The sequence below is a fragment of the Ambystoma mexicanum genome, chromosome 1p (assembly GCF_040938575.1).
Source record: "Ambystoma mexicanum isolate Mex_15411 chromosome 1p, UKY_AmexF1_1, whole genome shotgun sequence".
Classification (NCBI taxonomy): Eukaryota; Metazoa; Chordata; class Amphibia; order Caudata; family Ambystomatidae; genus Ambystoma; species Ambystoma mexicanum.
This window is the reverse complement of record NC_090921.1, coordinates 1,113,821,169-1,113,841,695: the sequence shown is the minus strand read 5'-3', so window position 1 is coordinate 1,113,841,695 and position 20,527 is coordinate 1,113,821,169. Positions and strand designations below refer to the sequence as shown.

General features: G+C 45.0%; 1 protein-coding gene across 4 annotated transcripts in view; it reads left to right on the top strand.

The window, feature by feature from the left end:
• LOC138449069 (zinc finger protein 547-like) overlaps window positions 1–20,527 on the top strand; it is a 128,128-nt gene that overhangs the window by 45,734 nt on the left and 61,867 nt on the right. For 3 of the 4 annotated variants that reach the window (XM_069604740.1, XM_069604739.1, XM_069604743.1), the window contains exon 4: window positions 3,986–4,096. The exons of the other annotated variant lie outside the window; for it this stretch is intronic. In XM_069604740.1, the coding sequence (XP_069460841.1) occupies window positions 3,986–4,096 (111 nt within the window). The remainder of the gene's footprint in view (window positions 1–3,985; window positions 4,097–20,527) is intronic. 4 annotated transcript variants of the gene reach the window in all.

Sequence of the window (20,527 nt, the reverse complement as noted above, 5' to 3'; positions counted from 1 at the left end):
CTCTGCAAGGTGTAGCATACCACTGATCAGCCAGGTCATCTCCATCCCCCTAGCAACAACATTGCAAAACTCAACCCAGGTACATGATCTGACACCACCGCGAGGCACAGTTCTAAGAGGCTTATTGTAGCAGAGCCAGCCCGCCTGACTGCATATGTCGGCCTAAGCTCACACGCATTCTAAGCCTTAAGACATCCTTCCCTTACCTTGAACCTGATACTAGGATAACATGTCCTCTGTACTTACTTCTGTCATTACACCTTGAAGACCCTTGATTTTAGCCCATCCACTGCACTTATATGTATGAGTATTGCCAGCGAATTGCAATTAAAGATTAGCGAGTAGCTTCAGTATCACAACTAGAACACAATAAGACAACCGCTCTATCACGTTTACCAGCACGGTTACCGCCAAACCTGTAATGAGGCCCAGAGAACTGGTACCGGAGGAAAGTAAAGATCTAGATCAAAAGTATATAGTAAGAGCAAGTAGTAGATAGCGTGGTTTTAAAGAACTAATGTGGTTACAGTATACCATGTTAAAGCGCTAAAAAGCAAGCCAATGAAAAATAATGCACTTGCTTTTTTGGGCTGTGTAGAAAAGGACATCTTGAGATGGAGCGGTGTTAAGCAGTAGCCAAAAATGTGCAAATAAAAATGAACCTGAAAAGGAAAGAGAATGAGAAAAATCTACTGGGAAAAAAATATTCAGCACCCAAAAGTGACATTAATATACCAGCAGGCTATGTGCTCATTTATTTAACTTGCATTGATATTAAAATTCGACATACGTCATTGTGTCCAATTGTGGTACTGCTACTGATTGGCTGCTGGTCAGTCAACAGTTAGCAGAAGTTGCACAGGGATATGGCTTCCCTGTGCAGCTCCTAACAGATACTTTGAAGGAGTAACAGCACAGAGGGCCCTAACAGCCCATCGCAATATTCTCTGTCTATGATTTGTGAAAAAAGATCCTCGGCTGAGAAGACACGTCCTTTCATCTACTGTACAGTGCTGGATTTCAAGGATGTCAGTAGTAAAGGAGAAGGGGCTGAGCTGTGGCTCAACATCAGTCACTCATCCTCCTTTTTTAGTTTTGGCTATGAGATGGTGCTCTATCGCCACATATAAAATACAATTCATGCATTGGAGTATATATATAGGAGGGAATTGGGATGTGAGGAGACACACACAGCATGTGGCTTTGACATTTTGGACCCAATGCATTGATCACCTCTGCTAATTCCTATGACATTGCAACCACTACCTGCCTCTCTCCACCCAAAACACCGACCCGGGATCTCTCTGAATTAGCTATATCATGCAGTAACATCAAGCTTTGTTTTGTATAGAGCCAGCCAGTGTATGAAGTCTTCTGAGGGCTAGTGGTTTAATTGCAGCTGTAAACACCTCCTGGTGTAATACAAATATGTTAACCAAGTGTGCCTTCAACCACTTGATTTATAAGCATTATGTGTGTCCTGCCATCTGTTCCTTGCACTGAAGCTAGTTAAAAGCAAGCATTGCCAAAAGCAACTGTTTGGGCTTGTGTATAGATAATATATATGCATTGGCCAGACACTGACATATCCCGAGGTACTTCATTATTATTTTTATTATGGTATTTATTGAGCGCGGATCTAGCTTTGATAAGCAACGGAGCGCTTTACAGAGGTATACAACAATACAGATACAGAACGGAGCGCTTTACAGAGGTATACAAGAGTACAGATGCATAACGGAGCGCTTTTCAGAGGTAGAAACAAAGCAGATATATAGCGGGGGTAGGATACAGAGGGGCACAGATAGGGGTAAACCTGTACAGGGTGGGGGGAGGAGAGGGTCGGACGGCGTCAGGTGACGCGGGGCAGCGTGATGACCTAGGTGTTGAGGAGGATAACGTGATGACCTAGGTGTGGAGGAGGATAGACTTCTTGAAGAGGTGGCTCTTGAGTTCTTCTCAAGAATTGTAGGAGCGTGGGGCGAGTCTGATGCTGAAGGGAGGAGGTTCCGTAGTATTGGGGCGTAAGCAGAGAAGGATTGGTTTCTAGTCTTTTCCTTTTTGCAGCGGTGGATTTCAAGTCTGCACAAGCCCTGACTTCTGGTGGTGCGCTGTCTGCCAGAGATGCTGAGTTTCTCCACGGGGTAGCTGGGTGACTTGAGGGCGACTGATGATGATGCAGCCAGACTTGAAGGTGATTTGTGCATGCAGTGGGTGCCAGTGAAGGTCGATGAGGACGGAGGTGATGTGGTTGTATTTGCGTAGACCCTTGATGAGTTATGCGGCTGCGTGTAGGACACTTTACAGGGGCACAAGGGAGTACGACAGGAGGCCTTCGAAAAGGGCATTGCCCACATGAAGGTGGGATGGGACTAGTGCTTAAACAGTGGAGCTAAAGCTGTCCAGAGAGAGGAAGGGCTTGGCTTTCTGCAGGAGGGAGACACCAGTTTCTAGCTTTTGCCATCTAATTGCCAGGTAATAACTTTATGTTAGTGCCTTGCAAAGGCTTATCCCATGCCAACACAAAAAGCCAAACGGTTGGCTTTGCCAATGCTTGTTTTTTCCATTTAAGGGCTGGCTGAAAACAGTCAATGCATTGTGGAATATGTGGGTCCGCTTTGATTCTGATTTGACCTGCACTCAACAAATCCTTGGCATTAGCCAAGCAACGTAACAGTGATCTCCGACTATGCCCTGTTATTATGCCATAGATAGAACTCTATTGCGCACGCTGTATGGGTGTCTCATTCCATCCAGGCCTAACTATTATTCTGCAGCTTGCACTCGCTCTCAGAACAAACCTTTAAACTTAAATGGATCCAGAATAGGGATGCCAGAGACATACTGAAATGGAGGCCAAAAGATCATGCCCAGACAACTTTCCTTAAAACAACTAGTGGCTACCAGTAAAACTGTTTAAGCTACTGCGCATGTTCCACAGTGAAATGGTTTTCCCTAGGCCTCTTCTGTTTGCAGGCTGCGATGAACAGAAATGAACTTACAAAGTCCTTGAGGCAGGTTACCTCTAATAAGCTAATGGGAGACGCCTCTCCATGCTCGCCCCTCTTCACTGGAGTAGCCTACCAGTAGAGCTGAAAGACAACCACTGTGCAGAAAGAAAACTGACAACTAATCTCCTAAATGTGATGTTTGAACACTTTCCGATCCACATGGCTATCCAAATGACTTAATACATACATGTATACAATGCAGGTGGTATTGGGCATGGCTATGGGTAGGACCTCAGACAGTGGTCTACCACCAGTACCAAAGTATAAACACCTATGGGTACCATTTTAAACATTTGAAAGTCAGGAGCCATTTTACAAGCATTTGCTCGGACAGGTGCTGGTCTATAGCATCGGCATTTTCTAGTAGACGAGGGCACTCCCTGGTATGTATTGACTGGTGGGCTGTGTAGTGCACATGCCCTTACCATTGGCACTCCGTAAATCCGGTGTAATATCTACCTGGGTGTGCTTCCCTGGTGGGCAATATTTCTTAGCTGGCAAATCTAATTCAATAAACCTACTCACACACCTGATGCTTTATTTTTGGTGATGAGCTCATTGCGTGTCCCGTACCGCGCATATCAATGTATGCAGTCCTTATGTAAGCAGGAGGCTAGCTCAGGGGCAACGTGCTCGCCTTGGAAGCAAGATCACACGGAACACCACAGGTTCGATCCTCGGGTCCGCGCTTAGAAACCTCTGGGTATTAAGCGTGTTATAAATAACCTATCATCAGCAGCAGCAGCAGCAACAACGTTTACATTGTTATTTGATATGTTTCGCATAACTTCACTCCGTAGTTAGTACTACAGCCCATCACTGTTACAGGTGAAGCATGCTTTCTTATAGCGTGCAGGCTACATGTTTTGCAAATGCTTTGATTTTGAATAAGTGTATATGTCTAGGCATGTGTAATCGTGTAAAACTAAGCTTCTAAAAGAATACAGTATTCATTCATCTCCCCATAATAACAGGACATCAAATTGTAAACCAGGACACCTCTGCCAGCATCGATGGAAGACAAGAGGTCTATGTCTCTGAGCCCCAGCCGCAAGAGAGAGTTGGCATTAATGCACCCACCTTAGGTAAGGGCAGCTGTTTAAAGAAAACTTGAAATGGGGGCATCAAAATGTGATGGTTGATAATGCTTGAGCAGAACATTGCCATGCTTAGTGGGCATTGCGCTAGAGCAGGGAGTGCGTTGAGGTTTATCAGGGCACTGTGGTGGGCCTTATTCAGCATTGCAAACACATTTGTCATTACAGAAAGCAGGATATCAATGTAGTTTAAAGTAGAGGGGGAGCAGGAAAAAGCATAGCGATAGCTTAGTCTGATCTGATCCAAGGGATCTGGCTTGACTTTTAGAGACAGGGCAAATGCCCATACCTGGCACCCTGCCTCAAACACACTGTCAACACGAAACATTTACTTTGCACTCTGCCTCACCTCAACTCAAAGCGCACACCTCCCTCACATGCACATACTGTCAGTTACGGCTGTGACGAATCAACTTCCGGGGGCACCATTGGTCCAGGGATGAATAACGGTTTCTAAACCATCAATCATCCCCACACGTCTAGTACACCAGAAGGGATCCGAACAGATTAGAAACAGAAGCAAATTATAACCCTCCTTGTCCAATTTTGCTAATTTTGACAGAACGGCAGGCTTATCTCCGCAAGGTCGTGGATAGTTGTTTAGTTGCTACACAGAGAACATACAATTATTACCCAATGAAAAAAGGAACTGTCCAGTCAAGGTTGTATACAAAGATCTACTTTATTATTATTCAACAGACAGTTGTAGCACACCACAAAACACAACCCACCATGTAAAGGAATGCAGATGACAGACAGTTTCAAGAAGGAAAAGGAATGCACTCTGGATACTGACAGGAGGGCAGTCGATAAAGTAATTAATCGCAATAGTTCAAGGATACTTGGTTTCAGCACAAAGGGAGCAATGGGTCGTGAAATGTCACTAGGAGCCTTGGGAGAAGGACCAGGGTGACAGAACCACAATGTACCTTGTGCTTGTAGAAGTCCTTGTTGCTTGACAGTGTAGGGCACTTTGCAGCTCCTGCGACAGAATTCAAGACGGGAGGCAGCTGCGGGTATCAGGCGGCAGGCAGTTCGGCGAACGAGGCTGGATGGATGGATGGCTGCAGGCTGGCCTACACAGCGGCTCGGGGTCAGGAATCGTCTCAGTGCTAGTTGCGGGTCTGAAGCACTGGTCGAGGCATCTCAGATGACATTAGCGACTGTGACATGACAACCATCAACGGTGCAGTCGGTTGCAGCTCGTGGGGCTTGACCGGCTCGAAAATGTCCTTTAAAGCGGACACTGGTTGATGCTTGTCGATGCACTCCTCCTAACTTCTTCACTGGACTTGTGTTGTCCTTTAAGGCAGACGGGCCAAAGCTGAGGTGAGTATGGCATGCAACGGCCTTGTCCTTGGTTTGGTTCAGAGACTCTCTGGCACTTCGCACCTAGGAAGCTTGCTGCAGAGCCTAGCAGGGCACGCTGTGTGTAGGCTGGGCACTGGTTCTAGAGCTGCTGGAGGGTCCTCTGGATTCAGTATCTCCCTCTGTTCCCTTGGAGATGTTTAGGGGAGGGATCTTGCATCCCTCTTTGGAAATCCTGGCCTTATTTCACTGGCGGAAGCTGTAAGGTAAACTGTACCTTCATCCAGGGCCCAAGTTCTTCTTATTACTCCTTGCAAAGTCTTCAGATGATCTGCCCAAAAGAGGGTCTCAGTCCGCTTTTAAAGCCAAATGGTCCACAGTGATTGGTGTAGGCTAAGCCTACCTTAATGAACCAATCCTGGGTCCCCACCTACAATCTCCTGTATGCATGAGGTCATAATCAGAGTGCTTTGCAACGTAAAAGGTACAGGGGTGAAAGCATGTTATACTAAGTCCCACCCTTCTTCCTGTCTGTTGTGGATCAAAGGGTCTCTCTAGTAAATTGAGCTCTCTGTGGTTCCTGATTAAAGCGTATGGTATCCCTTGAAGCTGTGCCGAGAACACACTTTATCTTCCATCAATCCACATACTCCTACCTTCTGAATGAGGCCCTCCCTATGGGGGTTGCCTACTGTAAACACATAGTCCCAGACATGACAGGTCACTGCCCCTGATACTGAGAGGCGGGAGCTGACTTCAGGTTGGCACAGTGCATATAAAAGGTTGTTGGGGTTTCCTGTCTATTTTGTTAACCTCTACAGCCAGGCCCCATGTGGGCCTGTTTGAAGTATACTCTATTACTGTTTTGATTATGTTAATTGATGCCACCACCTGCAGTGCTTACATGGAGCCTTTGATAGTTAATTGGGCTGGCCATGGCAGGAGGAAGGTTTTGCCTTCCCCCTTCTGAGATGCCTTGATGTACTCTTGGCTGTCACATTCCAACTAAATATGACAGGGGGAACGGCACCTGTAGGCTGTGTCCACCCACAGTACACCGGCCGATGTGTATGTTGTGCGGTGAGCATAAGAACATGTGTACGGATTAGCCCCACCCATTTTACGAAGGTTGATCTACCATCATTCAATTTCATTTCAAATTTCAAAAAAGCCCAGACAAGCGCACACCCACCATGCAAACGGTCGAATTGCTCACAACGACTCAGTGAGATAAAACATGTTTTGCCAAAGATAACATACTTAAATCAAAAGGTGAAGTCGAGATTTGAGCCTAGTCTGCCCTTTTAATATGTGATCATATATCTTTTTCAACCCTAGATGGTACAAATATATGTTAATGTTTGACTTTCAATAGCTAAAATAATAATCTGTTTTAGAGCAATGTCTTGAAAAGTATACAAGTAACATTCAAAACCAACTTGGCACGTAGCTAAAGTATTTTACAAACATGGTGGGCAAAAAAGCAGCTGATTGTCGCTTTGTTTTTCTCGTCCTGAATGGAAGGCTACAAGTAGCAAAATGCAAAGTAATGTCAGCCCAAAGAATCCCACACACAACAAAAAACAAATGTTTATGACAAGATAACTTGCTTACAGTCATTGTTTGACACAGACATGCAGCTTCTTATTATCTATTATGTGAAGAGTTTGGGTAGTTAACTGGAGTTGTGTGGGACGTTTAGGTGCAAATGCGACTTGCAGGTAGTCCAGTTTGTGCCACCCAGCAGTCACGCTTATTAGAAGTGTGAGTCACAGACATTGATCTAGTCCCCAATGTGAAGATGCTTCCTGCCTGCGCATTGGGGTGTGTTGAGAGGTGACCTCTGTGGTCAATTGCTACCACCCACTCCTTGATGGAGGGCCCAAAGGTGTTGTGGGGAGAATCTCTGGTCAGTCCCACAACAGCCAGGTCAGGAGGCAGGTTCTTGTCACATTGGTGCCATAGTATCATCCAATCCCTTTACAAAACATTCAAAACATTGCTAGCTGTGTTAGTAAAGATTTGAAACTTGTAGGACATTTATGACAGGTCCTGTGTTTGGACAGTTTTTCACACTCTAGTATGGGAATTTGTTCTGCAACTAGAATAATAGCACTGCTTAACAGCGTGAGTCGAGAGAGAAAAATCTGTTTAGTGACTCGTGCAAAAGCAGCAGTGTCTCCCTGGCCTTGTATAGGCTCAATCTGACTTATGCAGGAGACCCCCGTTAATCAAATGTGGGCTTCTGAAACACATAATCATTCAGCTCCAGTGAGAGAAATCATATTCAAGTACAGACCCTCACAGGTATCCCAGCCCAAAGGGAGGGGAATAGGGACAAAGTGCTAGTGTATTTGTGTTTGGAGAATGAATGTGTGAGAGTTGGGAGGCAGTGGAGGAAGGGGAGGCTTGAAACCAAGAGTAGGTTGGAGGTGACAGGAAGAGGAAAGGAGCTGCTGCAGAGAGTAGGAGCTAAGAAGGGCACTTTGACAGGAGAAGCAAAGGAGGTAGTGGAAACAGTAAGAGCTAAAGAAGAGGCGGTGACAGGAAGAGGAAAGGAGGTGGTGAACAGAGGAAGAGGTGAGCAGGAGGCAACAGACATTTCAAAGGCTGTGGAGGGGAGAGTGAGAGATAAGAAAGAGGCAGTGACAGGAGAAGGAAAGGAGGTGGTGGAAACAGTAAGAGCTAAAGAAGAGGAGGTGACAGGAAGAGGAAAAGAAGTGGTGAACAGAGCAAGAGGTGATGAGGGGGAGGCAACAGACTTTTCAAAGGCTGTGGAGGGGAGAGTGAGAGATAAGAAAGAGGCAGTGACAGGAGAAGGAAAGGAGGTGGTTGAGAGGGTAAAAGCTGAGGAGGACGTGACAAGATGAGTACATGAGGTGGTGGCTGGCGAGTCTTAAGAGCTAAGGATGAGGAGATGGCAGAAAGAGCAGAACTGGAGAAAGTAAGACCCGAGGAGAGGGACATGAGGAGGGGAACAAGGGAAGGGGTGTTGAAAGGAGGAGTTGGAAAGGAGAATAAACCACCTGTAGGGCGTGTGATTAAAGAGCTTGGAGGTACAAGCATATGGCAGATCATGAAGGAGGCCAATCAGGAGTTTCCTAGGCCAAAGGGGATGAGGTATGCCCTAGAAGAAGGCTCTTTGGGTACAAACCTTAGTTGGGGTGACACGGAGGGTAGTAAGTGTGGACTGGGGGCCCCTAGGATCAGAAACCTTGGGCTAAGGGAAGGTCAGGATCTCAGCCAAAATCTCCAGTGTCTCAGTCCTAGCCTTCCTCTGATGCAGACCGAGCCACTCCGCCACTGAAAATCCAGGGTCTTTGCTGGTAAGAAGGTGTCGACACTAGCTAAGGCTCTTGTGGATTTCCTCTTTTGATGAAGGCTCAGCCACAATCAGCAACCCGACCACGGTAACCTTACCCATGAACCCACAGTCCTAAAGCTACAGTGATACCGGTTTCAGAGGACTGATTTTCCCCAAAATATCTGTGGCTGACACTTGGGAGAGACCAAGAGACACTTTTGAAAGACATTCTTTTGGTAAACCTAAGATATTTCGAGACTTTGAAAGGTTGATCATCCTTACTACTGTTGTGGAACATTTTGTGTTTGGCATATTCCTGAACCCGTCTATGAAGACAATGATACTCGGAATCTGGAAGAGGCTTGTGTGGGGATGGGGGAGATATGGGCTATAGGGAGAAGAATTCCCACTTTAATTCAGTTTTTCCATAAGTTATCTGGCCTTCACTTACCCAACAGCATCCCTGGTTGGAGAAGCCCTGAACAAACATTACTAGTAAAACCTTAAGCAAGTCTGGTCTTGGTGTAGCAAGTGTAGGTGCCTGCACCACTCGCTACTGTGTATTTTGATGTGCGCGTAAAGCGCTTCCTAATTCATTAATTCATTAAAATTACTGTATTTTGGCAATGAAGCCTTAAAAAGTTACATACTATCAATTTACAATATAAAAATGCAAAAACAAAAACAACCTTTACAAAGTAGACATGTAAAAACATAAAAGTATACATATTCAGTTAGCAGTTACATAAAAAAACAGTTGTCTAAATCCGGAATAAAACTATATATTAAAAAGTGCAATTGTTTTAAATATGTTTCCACTTCACTGCCAGGGTTTAAAAAATATACTTAGCTACTGCAAAAACAACATGAAGATGTTCTGTCTTTTCCCACCAGGATAAAGCTGGACTAACATTCCTAATCCCCTTCTTAGTAGCAACGGCTTCAACCATCTATGGCTGATATCTGCATACTGGGGGCATACACATAATACATGTAATTCTGACACTGCCAAGGTTGTACAGCTTGGGCAGAGTTTTGCATCTGCAGTTAGCCATTTCACTGAATATGCACATAATACAAGTATTTCTAATAGACATTTTAAATAAAGCAACTTAATGAATGAGCTACTGATAACAAAGAGACATGATAAATAGAACTTGCAAGGCCCCAATGCCAAGGTAGGCTTAAAGTGGCAAGTCTCACCGGCGACAGACGGCAATGTCAGCGATGACTGCAAGGCACGGCACCCAAGCCTTGCACAGCTCCCTCTTCCCCCTACCACTCCCCCCCAATTCTTCTTAATTTTTCCATGACACAAGGACACCCCGTTTCCATTAGCAGGTACATGTAGATGTGTTAGAGCCAAGCACTTCGCCTGAGATAGACCAACACCCACAGGATTCGCCTGGCCCACCTCTAATGCTGATCCTGTAATGATGAAACACATATACTATATTGGGAAACTGAAATAGTGTAGTGCAATTTGTTATCCAACTTGCTGCGATTTCTAAGAATAAATAATCAGAAAATGCCAGGATTTTTAAAAATATGTATTTATTGTTTTCAAATACAACCATGTTAACTGAGAATTGAACAGTTCCCCCCCAACCTCCCTCCCCCCCTCCAGTAGATCTTATTAGTGTCTCTCGGTATGGGAATATCTTATGCACTGAAAATGTATGTGATTTTTAATTTTATGGGGGCACCATTGTTTCATATAGTCTGAGTGCAAGTAGTCCAGGACTGTTCCCCATTCTTTTGCAAAAGAACAGGCTGAGCCCTGAATTGAATGTGTTAGCTTTTCCATAGTCATCAGTGTCCATACTTTCTGTAGCCATGCATACACTAGTGGTGGGTCTTATTTTTTCCAATTTTGAGCTATAGCCGCCCATGCCACTATAACTAGGCCCATGAAGCTCCTCCAGTGTGATTTCCAGTATTTCTTAGCCGCCTTATCTTTCATTCCGCATACCACACCTTCACCCCCAACTGTTCCGCATTTGGAAACATTTTCCCCATCTCAGTCGTTACCTCGGACCAGAAACTCCTGATCCCTGGGCAGTCCCATCATATGTGTTTCCACGTACCCACTTCCGTGCAGCCTCTCCAGCACAAATTGGACGTTTCAGGGTACATTGCATGCAGTCTCTATGGTGTGTAGTGCCATTGGATTACTATCTTTACCCACATCTCCCTCATTTGGACTGATCGGGTCATTTTTGGAATACTCTTCCACAAGTCTGCCCACTGATGCTGTGGGATTTCCTCCCCCAGAGTTTTCCCCCATTTGACCATATAGGCCCACTTGGCTTCTTCTTCATGGGATTTAATAAAGATGTACAGTGACGATACTAACCTCCTGGACCCCGAATCAGTTATCAAATATTTTTCAAATGGAGTGAGATCCCTAGTTTCGCTCGTTTAACTTCTGGAGTTGCCATCCAATGCTTAAATTTGTCATATTTGTATCTGTCCACTTCAGTTAATTTTAGTAAGGACTTACACTCCTCGAATGATCTTATTTCTGTGTCGTGAAACATTTCCACAATTTTTGTACACCCCGCTGTTTCACACTTCTCTAAGGCCCCTGTTCTAAACCCAGAGGGAATTGGGGTTCCGACAGATGGGTGTGTAGGGAGCTTCCTCTGTTGTCATGATACCCCTACCTGTTTGTTCGTCCCAGGATTCCAGAGTGGTCCGCATTACCACACTGATGCGAAGGTTCGGGTGTCTATGTTGTTTTGCCTTGTATAGGCTCAATCTGACTTATGCAGGAGACCCCCGTTAATCAAATGTGTGCTTCTGAAACACATAATCATTCAGCTCCAGTGAGAGAAATCATATTCAAGTACAGACCCTCACAGGTATCCCAGCCCAAGGGGAGGGGAATAGGGACAAAGTGCTAGTGTATTTTTGTTTGGAGAATGAATGTGTGAGAGTTGGGAGGCAGTGGAGGAAGGGGAGGCTTGAAACCAAGAGTAGGTTGGAGGTGACAGGAAGAGGAAAGGAGCTGCTGCAGAGAGTAGGAGCTAAGAAGGGCACTTTGACAGGAGAAGCAAAGGAGGTAGTGGAAACAGTGAGAGCTAAAGAAGAGGCGGTGACAGGAAGAGGAAAGGAGGTGGTGAACAGAGGAAGAGGTGAGCAGGAGGCAACAGACTTTTCAAAGGCTGTGGAGGGGAGAGTGAGAGATAAGAAAGAGGCAGTGACAGGAGAAGGAAAGGAGGTGGTGGAAACAGTAAGAGCTAAAGAAGAGGAGGTGACAGGAAGAGGAAAAGAAGTGGTGAACAGAGCAAGAGGTGATGAGGGGGAGGCAACAGACTTTTCAAAGGCTGTGGAGGGGAGAGTGAGAGATAAGAAAGAGGCAGTGACAGGAGAAGGAAAGGAGGTGGTTGAGAGGGTAAAAGCTAAGGAGGACGTGACAAGATGAGTACATGAGGTGGTGGCTGGCGAGTCTTAAGAGCTAAGGATGAGGAGATGGCAGAAAGAGCAGAACTGGAGAAAGTAAGACCCGAGGAGAGGGACATGAGGAGGGGAACAAGGGAAGGGGTGTTGAAAGGAGGAGTTGGAAAGGAGAATAAACCACCTGTAAGGCGTGTGATTAAAGAGCTTGGAGGTACAAGCATATGGCAGATCATGAAGGAGGCCAATCAGGAGTTTCCTAGGCCAAAGGGGATGAGGTATGCCCTAGAAGAAGGCTCTTTGGGTACAAACCTTAGTTGGGGTGACACGGAGGGTAGTAAGTGTGGACTGGGGGCCCCTAGGATCAGAAACCTTGGGCTAAGGGAAGGTCAGGATCTCAGCCAAAATCTCCAGTGTCTCAGTCCTAGCCTTCCTCTGATGCAGACCGAGCCACTCCGCCACTGAAAATCCAGGGTCTTTGCTGGTAAGAAGGTGTCGACACTAGCTAAGGCTCTTGTGGATTTCCTCTTTTGATGATGGCTCAGCCACAATCAGCAACCCCGACCACGGTAACCTTACCCATTAACCCACAGTCCTAAAGCTACAGTGATACCGGTTTCAGAGGACTGATTTTCCCCAAAATATCTGTGGCTGACACTTGGGAGAGACCAAGAGACACTTTTGAAAGACATTCTTTTGGTAAACCTAAGATATTCCGAGACTTTGAAAGGTTAATCATCCTTATTACTGTTGTGGAACATTTTGTGTTTGGCATATTCCTGAACCCGTCTATGAAGACAATGATACTGGGAATCTGGACGAGGCTTGTGTGGGGATGGGGGAGATATGGGCTATAGGGAGAAGGCTTCCCACTTTAATTCAGTTTTTCCATAAATGATCTGGCCTTCACTTACCCAACAGCATCCCTGGTTGGAGAAGCCCTGAACAAACATTACTAGTAAAACCTTAAGCAAGTCTGGTCTTGGTGTAGCAAGTGTAGGTGCCTGCACCACTCGCTACTGTGTATTTTGATGTGCGCGTAAAGCGCTTCCTAATTCATTAATTCATTAAAATTACTGTATTTTGGCAATGAAGCCTTAAAAAGTTACATACTATCAATTTACAATATGAAAATGCAAAAACAAAAACAACCTTTACAAAGTAGACATGTAAAAACATAAAAGTATACATATTCAGTTAGCAGTTACATAAAAAAACAGTTGTCTAAATCCGGAATAAAACTATATATTAAAAAGTGCAATTGTTTTAAATATGTTTCCACTTCACTGCCAGGGTTTAAAAAATATACTTAGCTACTGCAAAAACAACATGAAGATGTTCTGTCTTTTCCCACCAGGATAAAGCTGGACTAACATTCCTAATCCCCTTCTTACTAGCAACGGCTTCAACCATCTATGGCTGATATCTGCATACTGGGGGCATACACATAATACATGTAATTCTGACACTGCCAAGGTTGTACAGCTTGGGCAGAGTTTTGCATCTGCAGTTAGCCATTTCACTGAATATGCACATAATGCAAGTATTTCTAATAGACATTTTAAATAAAGCAACTTAATGAATGAGCTACTGATAACAAAGAGACATGATAAATAGAACTTGCAAGGCCCCAATGCCAAGGTAGGCTTAAAGTGGCAAGTCTCACCGGCGACAGACGGCAATGTCAGCGATGACTGCAAGGCACGGCACCCAAGCCTTGCACAGCTCCCTCTTTCCCCTACCACTCCCCCCCAATTCTTCTTAATTTTTCCATGACACAAGGACACCCCGTTTCCATTAGCAGGTACATGTAGATGTGTTAGAGCCAAGCACTTCGCCTGAGATAGACCAACACCCACAGGATTCGCCTGGCCCACCTCTAATGCTGATCCTGTAATGATGAAACACATATACTATATTGGGAAACTGAAATAGTGTAGTGCAATTTGTTATCCAACTTGCTGCGATTTCTAAGAATAAATAATCAGAAAATGCCAGGATTTTTAAAAATATGTATTTATTGTTTTCAAATACAACCATGTTAACTGAGAATTGAACAGTTCCCCCCCAACCTCCCTCCCCCCCTCCAGTAGATCTTCTTAGTGTCTCTCGGTATGGGAATATCTTATGCACTGAAAATGTATGTGATTTTTAATTTTATGGGGGCACCATTGTTTCATATAGTCTTGAGTGCAAGTAGTCCAGGACTGTTCCCCATTCTTTTCCAAAAGAACAGGCTGAGCCTTGAATTGAATGCGTTAGCTTTTCCATAGTCATCAGTGTCCATACTTTCTGTAGCCATGCATACACTAGTGGTGGGTCTTATTTTTTCCAATTTTGAGCTATAGCCGCCCATGCCGCTATAACTAGGCCCATGAAGCTCCTCCAGTGTGATTTCCAGTATTTCTTAGGCGCCTTATCTTTCATTCCGCATAGCCACACCTTCACCCCCAACTGTTCCGCATTTGGAAACATTTTCCTCATCTCAGTCTTTACCATGGACCAGAAACTCCTGATCCCTGGGCAGTCCCACCATATGTGTTTCCACGTACCCACTTCCGTGCAGCCTCTCCAGCACAAATTGGACGTTTGAGGGTACATTGCATGCAGTCTCTATGGTGTGTAGTGCCATTGGATTACTATCTTTACCCACATCTCCCTCATTTGGACTGATCGGGTCATTTTTGGAATACTCTTCCACAAGTCTGCCCACTGATGCTGTGGGATTTCCTCCCCCAGAGTTTTCCCCCATTTGACCATATAGGCCCACTTGACTTCTTTTTCATGGGATTTAATAAAGATGTACAGTGACGATACTAACCTCCTGGACCCCGAATCAGTTATCAAGTATTTTTCAAATGGAGTGAGATCCCTAGTTTCGCTCGTTTAACTTCTGGAGTTGCCATCCAATGCTTAAATTGGTCTTATTTATATCTGTCCACTTCAGTTAATTTTAGTAAGGACTTACACTCCTCGAATGATCTTATTTCTGTGTCGTGAAACATTTCCACAATTTTTGTACACCCCGCTGTTTCACACTTCTCTAAGGCCCCTGTTCTAAACCCAGAGGGAATTGGGGTTCCGACAGATGGGTGTGTAGGGAGCTTCCTCTGTTGTCATGATACCCCTACCCGTTTGTTCGTCCCAGGATTCCAGAGTGGTCCGCATTACCACACTGATGCGAAGGTTCTGGTGTCTATGTTGTTTTGCTTTCCAGAGCAGTTCCGCCAATGGGGATCTGGCAACTGCCCTATCCTGTGTCACCCATACTGATTGATGCTCCTCCCCCAGCCATTCCTTTAATACCCTTAATTGCGCCGCTTGGAAATATTTTTGAAAGTGGGGGAAGGACGTCCCCTCTGCCCGTATAGGCGCTGTGAGAACCGCTCTGGCAACCCTCAGGGGTTTCCTTTTCCATATATATGCAGAAATTGCCTTTGACAGTGCTTTAAAGAATGATTTGGGAATCAATACTGGGAGGGCCTGAAAATAGTACAACAGCCTGGGGAGAATGTTCATTTTTACTGCCTGGATTCTGCCACACCATGAGACCATTAGGGGGCTCCAGCGCTCCAGATCCCTCCGTATATGTTCTAGGAGTGGGGGATAGTTCCCTTCATACAGTAGCCCAACCTTGTGTGTCAATGTTATTTCAAGGTACTTGATCCCTTCTGCAGCAATTTTGAGATCTAGTGCTGCTGCCTCCCTTTCCATCTCACTTTTATCTCCTGCCAGAATTAGTATCTCCGATTTTTTCCTATTGATTTTGAGGCCAGAGATTGCCCCAAATGTCTCTAATTCTCTTATTGTTGCGGCGAGTGTCCTACCCGGGTCCGCTAGGGCTATCAACATATCGTCCGCATATGCGATCACTTTATGTTGTCTGCCTGCCATCTCTATCCCCTTTATGAGGAGGGATTCTCTGATTCTGATTAGCAGTGGTTCCAGAAAGATGGCATATAAGAGAGGGGACAGCGGGCATCCCTGTTTTGTACCCCTAGAGATCTCAGAAACAGAAAGGGGGTGGGACTAGTAGACAAAAAGGATGACGGGATACGCGAAAGGTTTTTTATAAACTTGGTTTATATTCCCAAGACTTATTCAAAAAACAAATCTAAAACAATTATTAAACACAATTTCAATAAAACATTGTGGCTCATTCATTTTCTATCATTCACATTCATACTCTCTTCAACACCCTATCACGATTTTCTTTTCGAAAACTGGTCTATACACAAAGAAACAGTCATATATCTGTTGCATCTTTGAACATTAAAAATTAGTAAAGAGAACTCCCCATCAATTTGGGGTAACAAAAAGTCTGTGTTGTGTTGTTCCCACTGATTCGCACGTCGACAGGTGTTACAGTTGCTCTCAATGAACATCATCAATAGTACTCTCTTTGTATGGCAACCTTCTTCAGGACAAACAACCAATTTTCTCGTACATATATCGGCTTGAGCCACACCATCTCCTATCCAGTGGGCAAAGGAGGTGAAAGATGTGATTCTTTCAATTCAGTCACACTGCAGATGCCGCGTACATCATACGGAGTGAGACCACAGACGGAAGGCTACAGATCTATGCGAAATAGAGACCCAATCCCAGCCTGTACTAAAGAAGAGTGATTAAGTATGTGCCTATCCTCAACACAGAATCAGAGCCTGACAATAATTGCACACTGAACAAGTTGGATTGACAGTGTGAGACGTGGTCATTCCTGTTCTGAACCAGAGGACAATTATCCTCAAGATCTTGATTGGAGATGTGCCGAAATTGAAAAAATCACATCTTTCACCTCCTTTGCCCACTGGATAGGAGATGGTGTGGCTCAAGTTGATATATGTACGAGAAAGTTGGTTGTTTGTCCTGAAGAAGGTTGCCATACAAAGTGAGTACTATTGATGATGCTTGTTGAGAGCAACTGAAACACGTGTCGACGTGAGAATCTGTGGGAACAACACAACACAGACTTTTTGTTACCCCAAATTGATGGGGAGTTCTCTTTACTAATTTTGAATGTTCAAAGATGCAGCAGATATATGACTGTTTCTTTGTGTATAGACCAATTTTCGAAAAAACAATTGTGATAGAGTGTTGAAGAGAGTATGAATGTGAATGATTGAAAATGAATGAGCCACAATGTTTTATTGAAATTGTGTTTAATAATTGTTTTAGATTTGTTTTTTGAATAAAATGAAAGACTTGGAAATATAAACCAAGTTTATAAAAAACCTTTCGCGTATCCCGTCATCCTTTTTGTCTGCTAGTCCAACCCCCTTTCTGTCTCTGTTTCTATGACATGTAGGACTAGGGACGCTAACACAGGTACCCCTCTCTTTTTTGCACCTCTAGAGATCTCTACCCTATCTGAGATTTCCCCAATAATGGCTATCCTTATTGATGGGTTTTTGTAGTTGGCTCTAATCATATTTATGTAATGTTCACCAAATCCCATACACTTTAATGTTTTAAATAGAAGTGACCATTCCACCCGGCCGAATGCCTTTTCGGTATTGCCAGAGTGTGTGTGATACCCGTCTTCTCCAATAGGTGTATAAATCTTCTAAGATTGTCGTGCGTTTGACGACCCGGTATGAAGCCCGATTGGTCTTTGTCAATCAGGTTGGGCAAAAGCGGGGACAATCTAGCTGCCAAGACTTTGGTATATATCTTAGAGTCCAAATTAATTAGACCAATGGGGCGGAAGAAGCCGGGCTGGGAGGGGTCTTTTGTGGAAAACTAGAACCTTTGCCTCATTCATTGTCGGGGTTACGTTTCCACATTCTTTGAAGGTGTTTAGGAGTATGTTTAGGAATGGAGTTAATATGTCCGCACATTTTTTATAAAATGGGGCCGTAAAGCCATCTGGGCCGGGTGCTTTGTTATTGGGTAGGTCCGCTATTGCCTTTTTCACGTCCTCTTCCCTGATCGGGCTCTCTAGCGCAATTGTATCTTCTTCCGTTATTTGTGGGATGGGGAGGGCTTGCAAGTACGCGTCTTGTGCGCTGTTATCCAGGTATTCCGTCGTACATAGCGTTTGGTAGAACTCCCTAAAAGCCTCCCCCATGTCTTGGGAGCGGATAAGAATCTCTCCGCGAGCATTTCAGATATTTTTAATCGTCATGGCCTTTTTTTTCTCGCTGAGTTGTCTAGCCATGTATGTCTAGCCATGTATCTATCCGCCTTGTTGGCCTTGATGTAGTACTGTTGCTTGAGATATAAGAGCGATTTCTCTGCTTTTTTGGTGCGCATCATTTCCAATTGACCTTGTGTGTGTCTCAGAGCTTTCTGCATGCTGCGGGTGGAATTAGTCAATAGTTTCTCTTGTGTGTCCGCAATTTTCCTTTCAAGCTCTCTTTCCCAGCTCTAACTGTGTTTGTCCCTGGATGCTTTAAGTGCTATTAGTTTCCCGCAGATTACTGCTTTGAAAGCCTCGCACACCGTTCCTATTGGGACATCTACAGTGTCGTTTTGAACAAAGTAGTCAGTAACCATGACCCTTATTGACTCCCCCACTATCGGGTCCCGCAGAAGGTCCTGCGGGAATCGCCAGCGCCACAGCCCCCGCAGCCCCCTTTCCAGGGGTATTCAACTCCATCCAAAGCAGAGCATGATCTGACAATGAGATTGACCCAAGTTCTATGCCCTGTATCCTTCCCATCAGACCCACCAAAGCCCAGAAATAGTAAATTCTTGACATAGAGTTGTAAATATGCGAAAAATACGTATACCCCCTCTGTTCACCCTTGAGTTCCCTCCATACATCACACAAAGCCATATTGTCCATCATTTGCATAAGTGGCTTGGACGGTGCCCCCTGCCCCTGTGCCCCTCCCGTACACCTATCTGTTCGTGGGTGCCAGGCCAGGTTTAGATCCCCCCCCAGTATCATCTCTCCCATTGTGAAGTCTTCTAACTTCCCCAAAGTGTCCCGGAGAAAGCCATCTTGCCCCGTGTTGGGAGCATAGATTGATGCCAAGGTGAGGCAGTGTCCGTCTATCAGGTATTGGCAAATGCCCATTCTTACCTGATAGCTTGTCTATTAGTCTACAGTCCCCTCCTTCTTTTACCTCTTTCATCACTCCTGCTCTTTTATCTGGTGCATTATCTTGAGCCCAAATCTTATACCCTCTGAGGTACACTTTCTGTTTGTCCTGGGCTCTTATGTGGGTTTCTTTCAAAAGTAGAATGTTTGCCTTGTCCCTTGTAAGCATGCTCTCCAGCTTTTTCCTCTTCACTGGGGAGTTAAGGCCCCTTAGGTTATATGTGAGAATACAGAGCTTCCCCATGATGTCTTAAAATGTCAGGATTTTAAGAGGAACATTACCCCACCCTGCAGTGGTGAAATGGCTCCACAGTTTTGAAAGGGGTATGGACAGATACAATAAACATGATGGGGACGTAGGGCTTAAAGAGAACATCCATTGCAGGAGTTAAAGGAGTGCGGGTTAAGCCAGCGCTAGTGAAGGGCACATTTGTTTCCTACTGTTTGGCTGTTTGCTGCTTTGCTGGGGCTGGGTGCCACACCACTTGGGATCTAAAGACTTCATTGAAGGAATAAGGAATAAGGTAAGAACCTGTGCGAGTGTGCGAACCTCAATGACATATCACTCACCTCGCCCCCCCCACAACCCCAAATCACATATATCAACCGCAAATCACGGAATCCTAGTCTGTCTGTCTGCATTAGAAACTGAAAAACAGAAGTGCCGTCCAAAGGAGCCACTCTATTGTTTGCGTTGACTCAGCACTCTCTCCCGTCCTGAGATCAAAAGCAGGGTTACTTACCTTTGAGTCTTTTCAATGGAGCAACCTTATTAATTCTGACCCCACACACACACATGACGTCTGTGCGCTCTTTTTAACGCTACATCTAGCACAGCGAAAACAAGTGCCCACACTTCATCTAAACTCTGAGGGAAATCTGACAACATACTTGCCGACCGGAGACTGCGGGCCTCGAGCCTTTGATCGGGGAACGCCTACACAAACAGCCATCTAGGAACAACCATAGGAAATAGACAAAAGACTTAGCCGATACGCTCGTGGGACTGCAACATCTTTGTTTTCAACTCAACACATGTGCGCAAAACAAGTACAACCCCAGTACTACTCCACGCAGCAAATCAGTAGGCGCTGCTGTCTAGGAGATTGCGGGGGATCTCTTCTCGGATACCAACCTCACTCTCTATCTTCAAGTAAAACACTGAAGCATTAAAGACCAGCGCCTGGGAGACTGTGGGGGCCTGCCCTTTGGATCACTTTTGCCCTATGCTCCGCTCTAAGTGCTCGCCAGAGCTTCCAACTGCTCTATTTTCAATCAAAATAGCGAAGAAAAAAGAGACTGCGGGGGCTTGCCCCTTTGATCCCGTTTGCCCCTATCACAGTCTACATAGTGCCCCCGA